The sequence below is a fragment of the Vanessa cardui genome, chromosome 13 (assembly GCF_905220365.1).
Source record: "Vanessa cardui chromosome 13, ilVanCard2.1, whole genome shotgun sequence".
NCBI classification, from domain to species: Eukaryota; Metazoa; Arthropoda; class Insecta; order Lepidoptera; family Nymphalidae; genus Vanessa; species Vanessa cardui.
The window spans coordinates 9,473,510-9,493,043 of NC_061135.1; the positions used below are offsets into that span (position 1 = coordinate 9,473,510).

Here is a 19,534-nt window from a genome sequence, read left to right on the forward strand (position 1 = left end):
TAAATAATATGGAGTTCGTTTTGTCCTTTCGGATCTCCTAACGTTTTGATCCGCAGACGTACTTGGCGTAGCAGATTGTATATCTTGTACATCATTATTTTCAGCATTTATCGCTCGATCTTCTGAGTCATAAAAAACGTCAACAATCTCTTCTTGTTTTTGGTGTGTTTTTGAAGTTGAATTATTTAATTGTTCTTCTAAATTTTGATCACCGTAATATTCCATTGGAGTGGGGAGTGGAGCTAAATTTCGATTTGAAACAGTGGATTTCCTCCCATTTTTATCCTTCACAAAAGAGTAATAAGGGTTACTTTGTAATAGTTCAACTTCTTCAACATATGGATCGTTTTTATTGCGTATATTTTTTTTCATTAGCACAGGTCCAGGAACTAACCAAGAGGGTAACGATTCTCCATGAGGTGATCTACGAGGATGATTAAATAGTCGTTCGTATGGAGTTGTGTTAATTGGTATACAAAGAAGAGAACGAATTGCGTGTAAGGAAATTGGTAGTAAATGCTCCCAGCTTTCAATCAACATTTCTCTTGTACGAAGAGCAAGTTGTAATGTTTTCCACAAAGTACCATTGAGACGTTCGACTTGACCATTACCACGTGGATTATAAGGCGTTGTTCTGCTACATGAAATTCCCAAGGAACTTAAAAAATCTGTAAACTCTTTAGAAATAAAAGCAGATCCTCTATCACTATGAATATAAAGCGGCGTTCCAAAAGTGTAAAATAAATCTTTTAAACATCTTATAACAGTTGCAGTTGTTATTTCCTTACAGGCGTATGCAAAAGGAAATCTACTGTATTCATCGATTATTGTCAATAAATACTTATTTTGCGTATTCGATGGTAAAGGTCCTTTAAAGTCAATGTTTAGTCGCTCAAAAGGTGCTGTTGCTTTTATCAATTGACCTTTACATTTCATAAATCGAGGCTTAATTTCGGCACATATTTGGCAAGACTGTGTAAGTGATTTTATGTCATTCACCGAATACGGTAAATTTTTCATACGTACCCAATGCATCATTCTTACAATGCCAGGGTGACAAAGGGAGTTGTGCAGGTCCCGTAATTTATCGATATTCAAATGAGCACACACTCTTGACAAAGCATCAGCGACTATGTTTTCTTTTCCCGGTCGATAAATTATGTCGTATTTAAAACAAGATAATTCGAGACGCCATCGTTCAAGTTTCTCATTTTTTATTTTACTAAAATGGTTTTGGTTAAACATAAATGTAACAGAGCGTTGATCTGTTAAAAGTAAAAAATGTTTACCAATTAAATAATGCCGCCATTTGCGAAGACTCTCGACAATAGCGCACGCTTCTTTTTCAATTGATGATTGTCGTTGTTCTGAATCTGAAAGTGTTCTAGAAAAAAAAGCTATAGGTCGCCCCTTTTGAGACAGAGATGCAGCAATCGCAAATTCTGATGCGTCAGTCTCAACTGTAAGAATCTCATTATCATCAATAACAGTTAGTGTTGATTTTTCTATTTCTGACTTTAATGACTCAAAGCTAGTTTTTTCAGTATCATTAATTGGGAAAGATTTAATGCCAACCAATGGTTTTATTTTTTGTGAAAAATTATTGATCCATTTTGCGTAGTGAGCAAATAAACCAAGTGTTCGTTTTAATTCATTGTTATTCTTTGGAGGTGGCAGGTCTAATAAAGGTTTTAATCTGTCAAAATCCGGCTTGACTGTATTGTCTTTGATATGGTATCCAAGAAGATTAATAGAATTCACACCATATGTAGATTTTTGTTCATTTAAGGTTAAATTATACTTTTTAACAGCAGCCATAAAACAATTTAGGTTTTGTTCATGGTCACTTTTATTCATTCCACATACTGTTACATCATCTAAATAGCAAAATGTACCTTTTAAACGTTCAGTTTTAATAATAAAATGTAAAGCTCGTTGGAATGCTGCTACTCCATTTGTAACTCCAAACGGTATTCTGGTAAATTGGTATAGATTGCCACAAGCTTCAAAAGCAGTAAATAATTTTTCTTTTTCTAGTATTGGGATTTGATGGTAGGCACTTTTTAAATCTATTTGACTGAAATAATTATATTTTGCAACTTCAGATACTATATTTTCTATATTTGGTAAAGGATATGCATCTAACAAAGTAAATTTGTTGATAGTATGCGAATAGTCTACTACTAAACGTTTTCGGTGAATTCCTCCTCCAGCAACAAGGACTTGGGCACGCCAAGGTGAAACGCTGGGTTCAATAACTCCGTCTGCTAGTAGCTTCGAAATTTCAATATTAATAAAATCGATATCTTCTTTACTATATCGTCTAGATTTTACCGCCACAGGCTTAATATCAGATGATAAGTTAGTAAATAAAGAAACTGGTGGCACAGATGCATTCATAACGTTACATATTTTTAAAGGATCTCGATTACCTCCAAATTTAAATTCTAACTTCGAATGATCTCTTAGTATGTCATGGCCAATTATGACATCGGCACAAAGATTGTTAACTATTAACAGTTGACGATGTTGATAAATATGTTGTTGTATTTTGACTGTAGCATGGCACATTCCTTCTACGAAAGATACGTGAGTCAACGATGCTAAAGTGATTGTCTGTTTACAGGGCTTTATTTTTAAATTCATTATTTGTACTAATTTTTTATCGATAAAACTTACGGAGCTTCCTGTATCTATCAAGGCATCAGCGCGTGTATAATTTATAAAAATAGGTACGGTAGCATTTTGTAAGCTACTAGGCGATGCAGCTAAGAAACTTTCATTTGAATAATGTAAGTAAGAGTCTGTTGTAAGAGCATTTGCAGTTTGTTGATTGCTGCTTCGACATACCTTAGCAAAATGGCCTTGCTTAGAACACAGTTGACATGTGGCTTTAAAAGCAGGACATTTTATTCTTTGATATATATTCCCGCCGCAAAAGAAACAGCGTTTCCGTTGTGTAGTAGATACCGCCACATTTTGATTAAAATCATTAACATTATTAGGGAATGCATTTAGTTGTAAAGAATTAGAGTTACCAGCAATTATTTCTGAATTTCGTTCTGCAGTTTCTAATGATATAGCTTGATTTAAAGCTTCATCTAAAGTAATTGAATTGTTTTCTAAAAGACGCTCGCGAATTTTCTGAGAGGTAATACCAGCAATAAATGCTCCTCTTATCGTTTGTTGTTCGTGTTCTTCGGCAGTAACGTTCCGAAAGATACAGTCATGAGCCAAGAGTTTCAAAGCTCTTGAATATTCAGAAATTGTTTCTTCCGGTCGCTGTTTTCTTGTAATTAGTATGTGCCGTGCTAAAACTTCATTTCTAGGCTTTATGTATATATTATCAAGTAATTTAATGGCATCTTCGTAAAATTTACAATCACGAATATATGAAAAAATTGTCGGTGCTAAATGATTTACCAATAACATAAGTTTCATAGAGTCAGGAGTATTGGTAGAAATTTCTTCTGATAAAAAATTTGTAAAAGTAAATCGCCAATGAGTCCATTTTAAGTCAGCGTTGCTAGAATTCGGTTCTATATCAAATCTGTCAGGTCGGAGATAGCGAGACATTGTGCCTTGTGAAAACGAATGCGTAGTATCGACAGAATCCTCTTGAGACATATTTTAAGTTAATTAAATTGATACATAAATGACAAAACCATAAGATAACTTGGCTTTAATTAACTTAAAGAATTGTACATATTGAAATGACAATGCACAATATTTGACAAGAAAATAGATTACTGTAATTTCTTCTTAAATTATACGTCACTAACCACTGGGCCATCTCGGCTCCTTTCATACACTAGTGATTACTTAATGCTTACGTACTACTGAATTTAGCGAGATATTCTGTGTATCGTTTTTGAACACGTCGTTTTGCTACAGCCATCATATTGTGGACAGCCCAACAACAATTAAATCAAATGTGTAATCCGCTTACTCGCATCACAAACAGTGATAATACGTCCAATTTCAGTATTGTGGTATTCCTCTTAATATTTACGAAACATAAAGCGATGTTTCATTTTGTTAAATACTCAACTGATTATAATATAGGTAGACATATTGAATAAAAATTAACAAATTACACAACTAAAGAGTATTTATATAAATAGATTGATATGGTAGATTACAATATCGATTAAAAAACTTAGGAATTGTTTCCTCTTGTATTATGTATTTAATAATAGACACATTGAAATAAATTAAAGAAGCTTGAGAATAATTAAACCAAGGCGATAAGATTATTATTATTGTCCCGTATGAATTAAACTAATAACGTAACATTAGTTACGATCATGATATTTAAAACCGTCTCTAAAAGAAAGAGAATAAAATGTCACCTGGGGCATAAAGTCTTACCCGTAAGCCGTATAAAAAAATTTCATTCCAAAAAAATTTAAATCTTCATAAATTAAGATAACGATACTCGATTTTATACTTAAGGCGCAATATGACAACAGTTCTTTATTAGGACGTTAGCTTGACGTCAAATTGGAAAGGTATTTCGTGGTAAAACTTAATGCAAGTCTATCTGAGCAGATATCACCCACTTCACACATCAGATAGCAATACTTTGTATTGTTGTATTCCAATTTGAATGGGTGCAAATATAAGCGCAAGAGACATAAAATATTAGTTACCAAGGGCGATAACGCATTGGCGCTGGAAGATATTTTTATTACCACCTCGCGTATATTTTTTCAGAGATTAGCTTTCTTTTATAGAAATTACATATTTTTAGTAGTATCTAGTAATCTTCAACTATGCGATCTGCTAGTGTTAGTTTAAGGCATCACTAGGTATCGTGATCATTTCCCAAAATCCTTTAACAGTGCTCCACTGTATTACATAAATAAAATTTTAACAAAAAGAAAAACCGACTTCAAACAAAACACTATTTTAAAACAAATGAATATGCACGAAAAAGTAATAAAAATAATTGCGTATTCAACATATTTTTTAGAGTCTTCCTAAGTTAAATGAAATGAAAAATATTAGACTACTTAAAAGTCGATTAACGATTATATCATGTAGTTATAATTATTGGTATATTTGGAGCCGGTGTCAGCCACGGTGCCCTTGCCCCAACAATCAAAAGAAAGAAGCGATACGAGCCCCTTGATTGATCCAGTATATTATTGTGTAAAAGGTAATTTGTAAAAAACATATTTGTTAAAGTATTCTCGTATTGTTTTTTGATAGATATACTGTAGGGTTTTATTGGCTGACACCGACTCCAAATATAACAATAATTATAACTACATGATATAATCGTTAATCGACTTTTAAGTAGTCTAATATTTTTCATTTCATTTAACTTAGGAAGACTCTAAAAAATATGTTGAATACGCAATTATTTTTATTACTTTTTCGTGCATATTCATTTGTTTTAAAATAGTGTTTTGTTTGAAGTCGGTTTTTCTTTTTGTTAAAATTTTATTTATTTTTTGATTTTAAGTGAAGCTGATGTTGACTAACTATTTTTTTTTTAATATGGATAGATTAAGCGTTCCGTTTATATGAGTCAGAAACTACTTCGAGGACAATTTCAAAGGAAACTTGCGAATAAAGCAAAAATAGACTTTCGAAAATGCGGATTTAATACGTCACGCGGCGTGAACTACAAGGATCCCTCGAAAGAGCTGTAATCGAACTCAGCAAAAAAACTTTGAAAAAGACCAACTATATTTCGTACATCATATGACATCACATCACATACACAAAATTTGATTAAAGATAGTAAGAAATTCTGCCCCATATCGCACCCTAACTGCGAGCCGTATAGGAGTTCCATCACTACATAGTATAAAACAAAGTCGCTTTCTCTGTCCCTATATCTTTAAATCTACGCAACGGATTTTGATGCGATTTTTTTTAAAAGATAGTGTGATTCAAGGGGAAGGTTTGTGTATATAATACATGAACAATATAGTAAAGAAACACTGATAATTTTAGAAGTTTGCGATGTGATGTCGTATATAAACAAATTCTGTAGTATATTTAGTATCAGTATTGCACCCGTGCGAAGCCGGGGTGGGTAGCTAGTTGATTATAATATTCAACTATGATAATTACATAAACATAACCACATGACGGAAGGTGACTCAAATATCCAAATAACCTATAAATAAAAGATTCGACCGAGTATCGCTAACGTGCTCCTCAGAATTGTTCCGTTCCCTTCCGTTCCGTCACTTTGTCATGGATCCTGTGCTCAGAACCTTACCAAACTTTCACCAAATTACCCTTGAAGTATATATTTTATAATAAAAAAAGAATTATCAAAAGTGGTTAACGTGATTTTCAGTTATTCACCTATTTGTCGCGCATATACATAACGCAAATTTAAGACTTATGTCGTTTTCACATGGATACCATCATCGGAAAAAAAAATAAAAAAATGGGACCCCACGGGAAGCACTACCTTTCAAACAAAAAAAAAATTATCAAAATCGGTCCACCCAGTGAAAAGTTATGAGGTAACAAACATAAAAAAAAAAAAAAAAAAAAAAAAAAAAAAAAAAAATATACAGACGAATTGATAACCTCCTCCTTTTGGAAGTCGGTTGAAAACAAGGGTTGCCTATAAAGAACAATAGCAGAAATCGTATACCACCATACCTTGAGCCACAGTAATTGGTCTACACAAATAAGATCACATCGTCGAAATTCGAAGGTACTCGTATTTCTAGTACGTTAGACATTGTTACTATAAAGGTGAAAATGGCTTAAATATATTATATTTCTTTAATAAAATCCTTAAGTTTAATGTATACTAGTACTAATTCTTTAATTTTTAACAATATTTTATGTCATATTTGGAATATTATGTGTATCTATGTAGCCCATGTGCAATCCTACTGGATTATGCGTGGGCTACCTGATTTACACATGGTCTATGGATGACAATACGGATCTGTAATACTATAAGCTAGCTAATACATTAATGAAATATTGGAATTGGAAATAATGAGTGTGTAATCTCCTGAATTATATATTGTGCTACCTGTTTTACACATGGTCTATGGATGACACTATCGATCTGTAGTATTATAAGCTATGTAATAAACTAATGAAATGTTGGAATTAGAAATATCAGTAACTAACCAATTAAGTAGAAAGGCGACTGCCCTCTTGTGTCTTGTAGAGCACATGAAGCCATTTGATGTATTTGTGAAAATAAAAGAGTGGACAATGTACCTATTTCTGAGCACACATTATTTGTCTTAATTGATATGTATTTACGAGAATTTTGTTCGCATTGTAATCACGCATATTTCAAATACGTATCATAAATAATTTTTACTTGTAATTAATTAATGATATTGCGAAAGGATCGGTCAATGACATAAGAAGTAACGCACATGAATGCGTTTGCTCGAGGGTACGATCTTTTTTGCGTGACCTATCTAACGGGGACGAATAAAAGGACATTTTGCGCATTTGTGTGCCAACTCAAGTGAATGATTATGAGAAAGATTATAATGAATATTTGAATACAGAGAACATGTTTAAATACAAAATAAATTGGATGTAATAATAGTACATCACCAATTTCATATACCCTCTTATGTTGGGACGGGATAATAGAATTTATTGCGATATTATTAATCTAATTAAAAACATGTACATGCTTAGAATCAAAACAGTCTTAATTGAATATGACTGATTATAACTAAGATCAACAAATCACGTGGTTACTGAAAGAGGTAACAAAGTGCACATAAGAAATGGGAAATAATTAGGTTTGGATATTTAAACAAAAAAGAAACTACCTTAATTCAATTATTCGATCTAAATTAATGAATATAGCACGAAACAAACCTTTTGTACTGAATTAAAATCTCCGAATGAAACGAAATTGCAACGAGGAAGTGATTAATTAAACTGTGAATTGTTTAAGAAACACTTGTGCTCGATTTCGATAATGCAACGCGATTAATTCAGGCTATGCTTGTGTTTGCGAACTATTAAATGGAAACAATTTTATTCGCCAAAGAAATTATTAAACGATTTTAAAAAGCTAAGTCTCCGTTCATAAACTGTATGCTTTCCTTTCATTAACTTGTATAAATTTGAAGTGTGAAATTTGTTTTTCTTGAATATTGAATCTAGGATAAAAGTTCTTGATTGCTTTAATTAAAATTGTTGTTCCAAGAAAGGTTAGAATATTTAAAATGTGATTACAGGATTAAGTTCAGGGGCTTAATCCGCTTCCAAATACGAAATGAATTATAAATGAAAATTTGGCTCTTAAAAATTCAACTTTTACCTTTACAAATTTGTATCTATGAACTTTTGTTATAATCATTGTACTTTAAAATCAATTGCAGCAGAGAAAATAAAATCAGAACAACAGATCTGTTTGATATAATATTCAGAAAATAATAATATCGTGTAAATTTGACGAAAGCTAACTCCTCTGAAAAGGCAAAACCGTACTTATTTTATCTAAATCTTATTATTTTGGTAACATTGTAATATACGGTATAAAAAGCCTCTATTATCCGTTTTGGGATTTGATATAAATATACGGCTAAATATTTACGATAAAAGTAAAATAATTTTAAGACCTATAAAAAAGTTTGGTAAGAAGGTTTTATAGAAAAAAGTATTATATTCGATGTCCCTTAGTTACATGCTATATTTAGTTACTAATGAAGAAGCATGCGATAGTCGTTTCAAATATTAAAGCTTCGGGGTTAGGAGTTAACATCGAAAGAAAAGAGGGTGCTTTCAGAATTGATCTTTATTTTTTCTTTCCACTATTTCTTAAATCTCTTGTTTTTTTCGATAACTATTTTTGTTATATTTTTCTCTCAATTTCACTTCTTTCAGTATTTAAAAACGGATGGCATTAATAACTTGTGTACTTCATATATGGTGGCGCGAAACCACGAATTTAAGAAAAACACGTGTCCAGAAATAATTATTTGAAACTGTTTGATTGTTAAATTAATTGTTTTTATTGAACTGTGATATGCTAAATTAGTCTGAAATATTTTAGTGTTTGTAAACATGTGTTATGTTGTGTGATTAGTCTACCCACCTATTTTTGTAATAAAAGCGCCCATCGTTATCGACAGGCTTGTTCGAGTCATCGGAGTGATCGTACCGCCTCGTATTGGAATAAATCAGAGAAGATTATTTCCTGAGTTTAATTTCATACCACCGAGGATGTTTAAAGATCGAAATCCTGACAGTCGTGACGTCGTTTTTCCGACCTGTTCGGCTATTCTGTAACAAGAAACTCGAAACTCACCGCTGAACGCGAGCTTTAAATGTCAGACTGCGATATACGATATTGGTCATCAAAATGGCGTTAATCATTATGACGACCTCCGTGGTCGAGTGGTGTGTACACCGGTTTTCATGGGTACGCCACTCCGAGGTCCCGGGTTCGATTCCCGGCCGATTCAATGTAGATTATCATTAGTTTTCTATGTTGTCTTGGGTCTGGATGTTTGTGGTACCGTCGTTACTCCTGATTTTCTATAACACAAGTTCTTTAGCTACTTACATTGGGATGAGAGTAATGTATGCGATGTTGTCTCATATTTATTATTATTATTATAAGTCGGTTGTCAACATTTCACGAATGAGAGACGAACTAACTTGATATAGAATCGCACTAATATTGCTATTTCGATTCTGTTTTTTCCTCCGTTTTTCAGGTATCGCCATAAGTCTCTCTTGCATGAACTAGCAAATCACGTTCCGAATATAAAGTGTGGAGTTTTCAATACCTCTCTTGATAATCGGATGCGATGTCACAAACAGTCACAGGCGTTCATTTCGGATAGTTCAGCAGTAAATGTCGTGGGAATTGGGATAGCTTTCGCTTGGCATAGCGTGGCTTAGCTCGCCTTACCACATGGCGTTACAATTTATTGTAAATTGGAACATTAAAACTCAAACTCAAACTCAAATCCCTTTATTCAATATAAAAGCATTACACTTACTTATTGATTGTCAAATAAACACTACCACCGGTTCGGAAAAAGGAACACCCTGACCTGAGAAGAACCGGCGAAAGAAACTCAGCGGGTCTTTTTTTTCTGTTATTTTTTTTGTCAAATTTATAAGGTACATAGTAATATGTGATTAGAAATAGCCAGGCGGCGATCGTTTCATTCCCAAGGTGTGCTATCAAACATAAACTCGCTAATTGTATAGTAACCTTTTGCACACAAGCGTTCCTTAACAATTTTTTTAAATTTGGCAACAGAAGCATTTTGAACGCTTTCTGGGATCCTGTTGTAGAAGCGTATACATTGCCCCACAAAAGAGTTACTGACTCTATGCAGTCGAGTAACAGGAGTAACAAGATTGTGTTTGTTCCTTGTACCAATATAATGAGAATCACATTTTCTCATAAAAACATTAATATTTTTCCGTACATACAAAACATTACAAAATATGTATTGAGAAGCAACAGTCAATATCTTAATTTCTTTAAATCTATACCTTAACGATTCCTTGGCTCCTAGGTTATAGATTGCGCGAATAGCCCTCTTCTGCAGCACAAATATAGTTTAGATAGCGGCTGCGTTACCCCAAAGCATAATACCGTAGGACATTAAACTATGAAAGTAACTAAAATATACTAGTCGAGCCGTATCAACATCAGTAAGTAATCTAATTTTTTTGACCGCAAATGCCGCAGAACTCAGTCTACCCGCCAATCCGTTTATGTGGGGGAGCCACTGTAACTTGGCATCAAGAGTAAGGCCAAGAAATTCAGTTGTTTCAACTGGATCCATCGATTCCCCATTGATAAGTACATCGGGTTTTACATTTTGCACATTTGGTGTGCTAAATTTTACAATTTTAGTTTTTTTTATTATTCAGTCTAAGATTATTTACGCTAAACCAATGTACTATATCGGACATAGCATTGTTTACATCGTCATACTGAACCTGTTTCCTATTATATTTAAAAACCAAAGAGGTATCATCAGCAAACAATACTATATCATGTTTGTTCCCAACAAGAAAGGGCAAGTCATTTATGTATATGAGGAATAGAAAAGGTCCAAGAATTGATCCTTGTGGGACCCCCATACCAACTGAGACCCTAGGAGACCTTGTCCCTTTAACGTCAACCCTCTGAATTCTATTGTTAAGATAGGAAGTCAGAAGGTCGAGTGCACATTCTCTAATTCCATAGTGATATAGTTTCCTGACCAGAGTTTCATGCTGAACACAATCAAAGGCTTTGGATAAGTCGCAGAAAATCCCCAAGGCATCCTGCGATCCCTCCCAGGCCTCATAGATATTTTTTATAAGTTCGATACCTGCGTCGGTAGTCGAGCGACCCCTCATGAATCCAAATTGTTTTCTGTGAAGCAGATTGTGTCTATTGAAATATGCTAATAATTGATTTAAAATATTTTTTTCAAATATTTTGCTGAGGGTAGGTAATATTGAGATAGGCCTATAGTTATTAGGATCTGAAGTGCTACCAGATTTAAATATTGGAATGACTTTACAATGTTTCATCAGGTCAGGAAATATACCACGCTGAACACAATCATTGAATATTATTGCAAGATAAGGTGCAATCACATCAATAATTGAGTTTATCACCTTTACAGAAATACCCCATAGATCAGCATAATATACATATACATATTTTGTAATGTTTTGTATGTACGGAAAAATATTAATGTTTTTATAAGAAAATGTGATTCTCATAACATTATTTCGCAGGAATACTCACATCCTTCAACTTCTGTACTATATCCTGTTCAACCCGTCTTCTCCTTCATATCTAAAAGAACGTTTTCAATTTCTTAGTTCTTCACACAGCCATAATCTTCGTTCTGAAGAGAATTTGGTGCTAAAAATACCTCCCCATACAACGTCTTTTTATAGTGATTCATTTACAGTCCAATCAATTCGTCTTTGGAACTCTCTTCCACTAGAAGCAAGACGTGCACCAACTATTACTTCTTTTAAAAATATGATAAAAGAGCACTATCTTGCTTCATAAAGAAATACTGCAATTAAATATTTTATTTATTATGTAAGTATCTATAGTATGTAGATGTATATATTTATGTGTATGTATATTATATTATTATATATTTATGGAATATTTATTTATGTATCGTATATATACATATATTTATATATATATATTGTATCTATTTTTTATGTATTAAATAATTTGTACACCCCTACCATTCTATCTCTCTCCTCTACCAAAGGTTGCCTGGAAGAGATCGCTGTTTTAGCGATAAGGCCGCCTATTGTACATAATTCATAATTCATTTATTTATTTGCAAGAATATGGTACACAATACAGGTGTTCATTAATATAAATTCTCATATTCTACCGATTTATCGGTGTGCAAAATATTAAACATGCCATAAATAATAATTTATATAACATTAACAAAAGCAAGACTACCATAAATTCAATCACATTAAAATAAAATAATAAAATAAAATTAAGGAATAAATAATTTAGATTAAAAAAAATAAGGATTACATAATAATACAAATAGTTTCAATATTTTCATCAATTTTTGTCACATAAATATTCATTAACGTTATAGTACAATTTATTCAAAAGCAAATCAAATACCTTTTTTTTAAACATAGTAAATGGTAAATCCTTTAAGTGGTCGGGAATATTGTTATATATGCGTATCGCCATACAGTATACATTTTTTTTATATAAAACTAACTTTTGTACAGGAGCATAGAGCTTATGTTTATGTCTAGAATTTGTACCCAATACATCACCATTTGTCTTAAATAAATGTCGATGTTTTTGGACAAACACACTTACTTCGTATATATACAGACAAGGAAAAGGAAGAATTCTTAATGATTTAAAGAGCGGTTTGCAACTGTCTAAACATCCTACACCACATAGCGATCTTAAACATTTTTTTTGAACTTTAAAAACTCTATCTGAATCTACGGAATTTCCCCATATTATAACTCCATATCGAAGATTGGAAGATACATATCCGTGATATGCTAACATTGCGGCTTCTTTAGTGGCTACTTTATTGAGACGTTTTAAAACGTATACAAATTTCTCAATTTTATCACATATTGCATTCACATGTTCTTTCCAATTACAGTATTTGTCTACATGGACCCCTAAAAATAACGTTGAATTAACGTTTTCAAGTTTCGTATTGTTCCCTGATACATTTATATCTAAAAAATTACTATTCGATGTTTGAAATTGTATAATTTTAGTTTTAGATAGATTGATTTGTAGATTATTATTATCTAGCCAGTTTATTACTTTTGTCAAAACGGTGTTGGCTTCCCGTTCAATATCCTGTCTATTGTTACATTTTATATTAATTGTTGTATCATCAGCAAATAAGATACATTCGTGATTTAACGCATCTGGCATGTCGTTTATATAAATAAGAAATAGTAAAGGTCCTAGAACACTCCCTTGTGGAACTCCGTAGCGATTTACCAGATAATTAGAGAAAAAAAAATGCCTTTTAGACTTGCAAACTTTTGTTATCAGCACACATTGTTCTCTGTTATATAGGTAACTTTTAAACCATTCGAGCTGTTGACCTCTAACACCATACCTATACATTTTTTGTAATAGTAAATTGTGAGATACGAAATCGAAAGCCTTTGTCATATCTAAGAAAATTGATAAAGGGTATATTTTTCGATTTAAACTTTCAGTTATACTTTTTATGAGTGTAAAGCAGGCTAATGTTGTGGAACTTATTTCCGAAACCCATATTGACAATTCTTTAATATCTTGAATGTTGTTAAAAAGTTATATAATTTATCACTCATTACCTTCTCGAAGATTTTTGAAATTATTGGTACTAAGGTAATGGGTCTATAACTACCGGTATTAAGCGGATCACCTCTTTTATATAATGGTTTTACTATAGATTTTTTTAGTCGTGATGGAAATATACCTTCTTCTAAGGATTTGTTTATTAGATGAGTCAATGGTTCAGCTATAATATAGGCGCATTCTTTTATAATTCTTGTATTTAGTTGATCGTAACCAACAGATTTTGTGTTTTTGAGTGCGGATATTATTTTAAGTATGTCAGACATATTTACTGGTGTAATGAACATAGAATTATTATTTATAGGTATATTTGTAGTATTTTTTGTCACTTTACAAGTTGTCAAATCTTTATTAGTTAAATCTATAAAATAATTGTTAAAATAGTCAGAAATTAGTTTAGAGTCAGTACATTTTTTATTATTAATAATTAATTCATTTATGTCATTCTTATCAATTGTATTATCAAATGACTTTTTTATGATATTCCATGATGATTTACATTTATTTTTAGAATTTATTACATGTCTTGTAGCTGTGATTTTTTGTGAAAGATATATACATTTTTTAAGTATCCTGTTGTAATTGATATACTTTTTTTTGTTGTAATATTTATTACTCGGCGATAAGAGATATTTTATGTATATCTGTCGTTTAATTATACTACTTTTTCTTATTCCTTTAGTTATCCACTTGTTACGGAGTGCTTGGCGAGATATTTTAATGTATATAATGGGAAAACACAATTCAAATAATAGAGTTAGCCAGTCGTGAAAATTTGAAAATGCTTTATCAAAATCGGTTTCTGTGTAAACGTCTGTAAATGAAAGGGCTTTTAGATATTCCTTAAATTTCCTAACATTATCTTTGTTAAAATCGCGTCTTGTTTCAAACCAAAAAGTGGGATTTTGGTTAAGAGATGAATCTGGTAATACCTCTATCAACAGGCTCTGGCCAGTTTCATGATCAGATAAAGCAAGGTTATGAAGGTTAGCTATAACTTTATCATAGTTACTTACAATAAGATCTAAGCACGAGTTTTTTCTGGTGGGTTTTACAATATGGTTCTTAAAATTATAAATATTTAAAATTGCTGTAAGATCATTCGATATCTTGTTGTTCTTTAAAACATCAATATTCCAATCACCACACAATATTATTTTTCTATTGGTTTTTCGAGTTAATGAACGTAACAAACAATCAAGTTCAGTAAGAAAACTACTAACTATTGATGATGGTGTTCTATAGATGCAGACAATAATGATCTTGTAATTTAACAAATCTATTCCGCAACTTTCAAACACATAGGGCTTACTATTTTTTATTTTAAGTGGTTCATAAATCAAATTCTTTCTTATCAAAATACAAGTACCACCTCTCCGTTCATTTTGACGAGAAAAAAATTATGCTAGTTTATAATTTTGTAGGTTCAAGTTGAACTCACTACCATGCTTAAGAAACGTTTCTGATAAACAAATCACATCAATGTCTCCCAATGTTTCCCCCAATTCCAATAGAGCTATATCTACCGGATCCCGTTTACTTAAGATGCCGGCAATATTTTGGTGAAATAATTTAAAGTGCGATTTATGTCCGAAAAAACTGTTGTTGTAAATTTGTTTTGTTTGTTACTTCTTGTTCAGCAGTACATTTAATTTTTTTGAAATAATAAGGAATTGTACCTTTGCACTCAGTTCGTTGTTCGACTAAACTTTCCAACTTATTTTTGTAATGGGTGTAGGTTTGTGCATTATCTAACGAAATATGGGGTGACTCTGAAAGATTTTTTGTTAGTGTCATTTTTCTTTGCCTTAGAGGATTTACCAAGTACTTATCTTTGTAGTCTAGAAAATCTATTTCGGTATTTAACTTAAAACATAAACATTTAATAAAATCGCGACGAACAAAATAATTTAAATTTTGTTTAAAATCTAATTTAGGTTCTAAATCTAGAAATGTACAATTAGGATATTTTTTTACTATTAATTTAATATTGGTATTAAGTAAGTTTTCATTTAGATGGATATTTCTTTGAACTCTTGTTAAAAATATTCGTTTACATTGTTTCAGTCTATCAAGAGCAATACATAAATTGCAGAATAGTTCATAAGGATTTTTATCATTACTACCAATGAGTAAAACGACTATGTCACAATGGGAAATGTCCGACTCTAAATTATAACAGCCATTTAGAATTTGGGAAGACATGGCGTATGGCTTTACTATTGATGTTACTTTGTAAATATCATTCCTTTTATTGTAACGACTTTTTATAAGAGTCATCGATAAACCCTTCGCTTGCTGATCTCCTAAAATAAAAATTCTAGGATATTTCTTTACAGAATCTTGTTCTTGTATGGGAAATGAGATTTGGTTACTTTCGGAATGAATTAAACGGGTGTCGCTTTTGTTTGAGTCCTTTGTGAGATGAAATGTATCCTTTTGCTTCGTTATAGAATCGTTGGATTTCAATATTAATTCTGTTTTATAGTGCTGTTGAGTCTTATCTAAACTATTGTTAAATTCATTTTCCAAATTCAAGCAAACGTTTCTGTTAATATTAGTCTCCATATTGGTTTTCTTTCGCGCTGATAAAGATAATTTGTTATTAGAAATCGCGTTTTTGATAATAGGAGTACTCATTGTCTTTACTTTTTTCAAGAATTCGATTTTTTTATTTTGTTCTTCTGATATTTGTTTTAGTCGTGTTATTTCGGAATTTAAATTTATTATTTCTTCATGAGCACAAGAAAGTTCGTATTGTACAGTTTCTAATTTTTGTTTTAGTTCGCAAACTAATGATGTGTCTAAGTTTGAAGCTGGAGGTAAACTGTTGTTTTTGTTGGTGCAATTGTTGGTACTTTCGTTCATCGTAGAATTAAGCAGTGAGCTATTCAGTGATCTGTACGAAAGATTTAAATCTGAGTCCGAAAGCGAAACTGCACGTCTTCTTTGTTTTCTTTGCGTTATATTATCCATCGTTGTAAAAATTGTTTGAAAAATATAATCCTCGCCGATGTGAGATTTGAACCCACGACTTTTTGACTTAAAGCAGTAGGGCATCTAGTAAGTCCACGGGCGTGTTAGACTTTGTGGTGAATTTACACTACAGTATGTAACTTATAAGGATACTTTGTTCATTGAGTATAGCTGAGGTCATTGACACTACTTTTGCAAGACACAAGACACACAACGTTTTAAACTTTGTAACTGACACCCATATCTTTGCACTGATATTTTGTGTTTGTATGTTGTTTATAAAACAGATTTTAGTGAGATAATGACACTTCACGGCAACTTAGTCTGTATGTTTACATTTAATGACGAAATAAATTGAAATATTGTCGATTTAATATTTTTAAGCACAAATAAATTACGGAGCTAATGTAACACCGTGCGCTGCTAGCGCTGCATACATTTTTTCTTTTCTTTGTTTTTGTTTTACTCCTATTATTTTTGGTGTGCAATAAAGAGTATATAAATAAAATAAATAAATCAGCAGTTTTCTTAATGTCAAATGATTTAAATGCACAAATTATGATATTGGTGTTTACAGGGGTAAAATTAAATTTTGATTTGCATTCTCGTACATTTTCTTTCATCAATGATTCGGCAACAGCTGGAGAAGAAATAAGTAACCTAGTTGTAGAAACTGGTATGTCAGCAAAAAATTGTTCAAAAACTGAAGCAACTTCCCGTTCACTATTTATGACTTTATTATTATAATTTAAGTTTAATTCGGAGCTCCGATTACCACTTCTACCAGTTTCACAATTTATAACTTTCCAGGTCATTTTTATTTTGTTATGTGCATTCTTAATTCTATTTTTTATAGTTAAAGACTTAGCCAGAAAGCACACTTTTCTAAATAATTTTGAATAGTTACTTACATAGTTGGCAAAAGTGGCACTATGATTGTACGTCCTTTCATTATAAAGCTCGTACATTCGTTGCCTACTTTTATGAATTCCAATAGTAGCCCAATCATTGAATTTCAAAAAGTTTTTTGTATTAACTGTTTTAGCAGTGAATATTGCATTAAACTTGTTTCTAATTAATTTAAATAGGTTATTATACAAAACGTTGGGATTATCACTAAGAGTTAGGTGAAGGAGACTGGCCATAATATTACTTCTAAACTTCTCAATACGACTTCTGGTCAAAGGAACAAACATTATTTCTTCACAATTGCTTGTTTTATTAATATGAAAATTAAATAAAGCCTGTTGTCCACAGTGATCTGAATTTAGTTTATTAATAATCATTTTATTTTGTGGAATATAGGTTGCAAATATATTGTCTATGCAAGTTGCTGTGGAATCTGTTATTCTAGTTGGTTCTAAGAACAGATTTACCAGATTATATGAATTTAACAATGATCTGAATCTAATACTTGTGGTTGTATTATGCAGTAAATTTATATTAAAATCTCCACAAACAATAATTTCTTTATTACATTCAGATAATTTTGATAAAACATTTTCCAATACATTTTCAAACAATTCATATAATCCACTAGGGGGCCTGTATACGCATACAACAATGACACGCTCAAGCTCTGCACAGGCTATTTCTATAGTTTGCTCAATAGAAAGGCTCACAATATCTTTACGTTCCTTAAATTTAAAGTGTTTACTCATAAGTATTAAAGAGCCACCGCGAATAGCTTTATTCCTACAGAACAAATTAGCCAACTGGTGCCCACTAAAGTTAAACATGACCTGATAATTCAGAAGCCAATGGTCAGTTAAACACAAAATATCAATATCATTACAGGTCAAAAATAATTCAATATCTAGGTCCTTCCCTAACATTCCTTGAATATTTTGGTGCACCAGGTTTACAATTTTATTATTAGTTATTTTCCTTTTCTTTTTATTGGCTTCTATGGTAACTATACTATTGGTGCCAGAGACTACCTCTATTGTCTTAGAGTTTAATTTAAATTACTTGGAACATGTTCCAAAATATATGGTCTTGTATTATTATACTGCTCAATAGAAGCAGTTGTCTGGTCAACCAAACAGTTGGTTGATTTTGTAACAATAAAATATGATAGCGTGCTTGCTATCTGTCTCTTATAAAAATTTGATAGGTGACACCTATCACATGTCAATAAACATGAACTATTATTAATTATATTATTAACATCAATTAATTCAATTTTATTATTGATGTCATTTTTTGATACATAATAACTATTTGTCATTATATGTAACCTATTATTTAATTTAAACCTAATTGCATTTTTCTGTGGCATATCTTTAATATAAGGAAATGTGAACATTAATATTCTTTCTACATTTAAATTTAATAATTTGGTGTAATAATTATCAAGAATTTTTTTGTTCACATTTCCCCTTCTCCCAACTAGTATGATTAGTGTAGTAGAAGGACAATGAGTACAATTCAAAATACTATTCATTATATGTGAGTAACTTGCACCTGGCATACAATAATTTGTTACTAATTGTCCCCTACACATGTCATTGAGCAAAACACCCATATCTCTTCCCATTCCATCACTATAAATTTTAGTACATTTTTTGGGAGGAACATGATGTGTTTTGCTTGGTATGGCGCTGACATGAGCTGTTGACTGAGATGGCACTTCATGAGCAGTCACATCAGCCTCATAACCTTGTCTCATATCTTTCAGATTCTTATTATACTCAATCATTTTTAATTTGAGTGTATTTCTTTCCTTACAGATTTTTTCATAAT

The 19,534-nt window shown here is 31.7% G+C and overlaps 1 protein-coding gene across 1 annotated transcript in view; it reads right to left on the reverse strand.

Annotated features, from left to right (window-relative positions):
• LOC124534947 overlaps nt 1-3,576 on the reverse strand; it is a 117,291-nt gene extending 113,715 nt beyond the window's left edge. The window contains exons 1-2 of the mRNA XM_047110985.1: nt 2,680-3,576; nt 63-2,616 (exon numbers count right to left, since the gene is read on the reverse strand). Coding sequence (XP_046966941.1) covers nt 63-2,616; nt 2,680-3,576 — 3,451 coding nt within the window. The remainder of the gene's footprint in view (nt 1-62; nt 2,617-2,679) is intronic.
• Nucleotides 3,577-19,534: the final 15,958 nt, after the last annotated feature.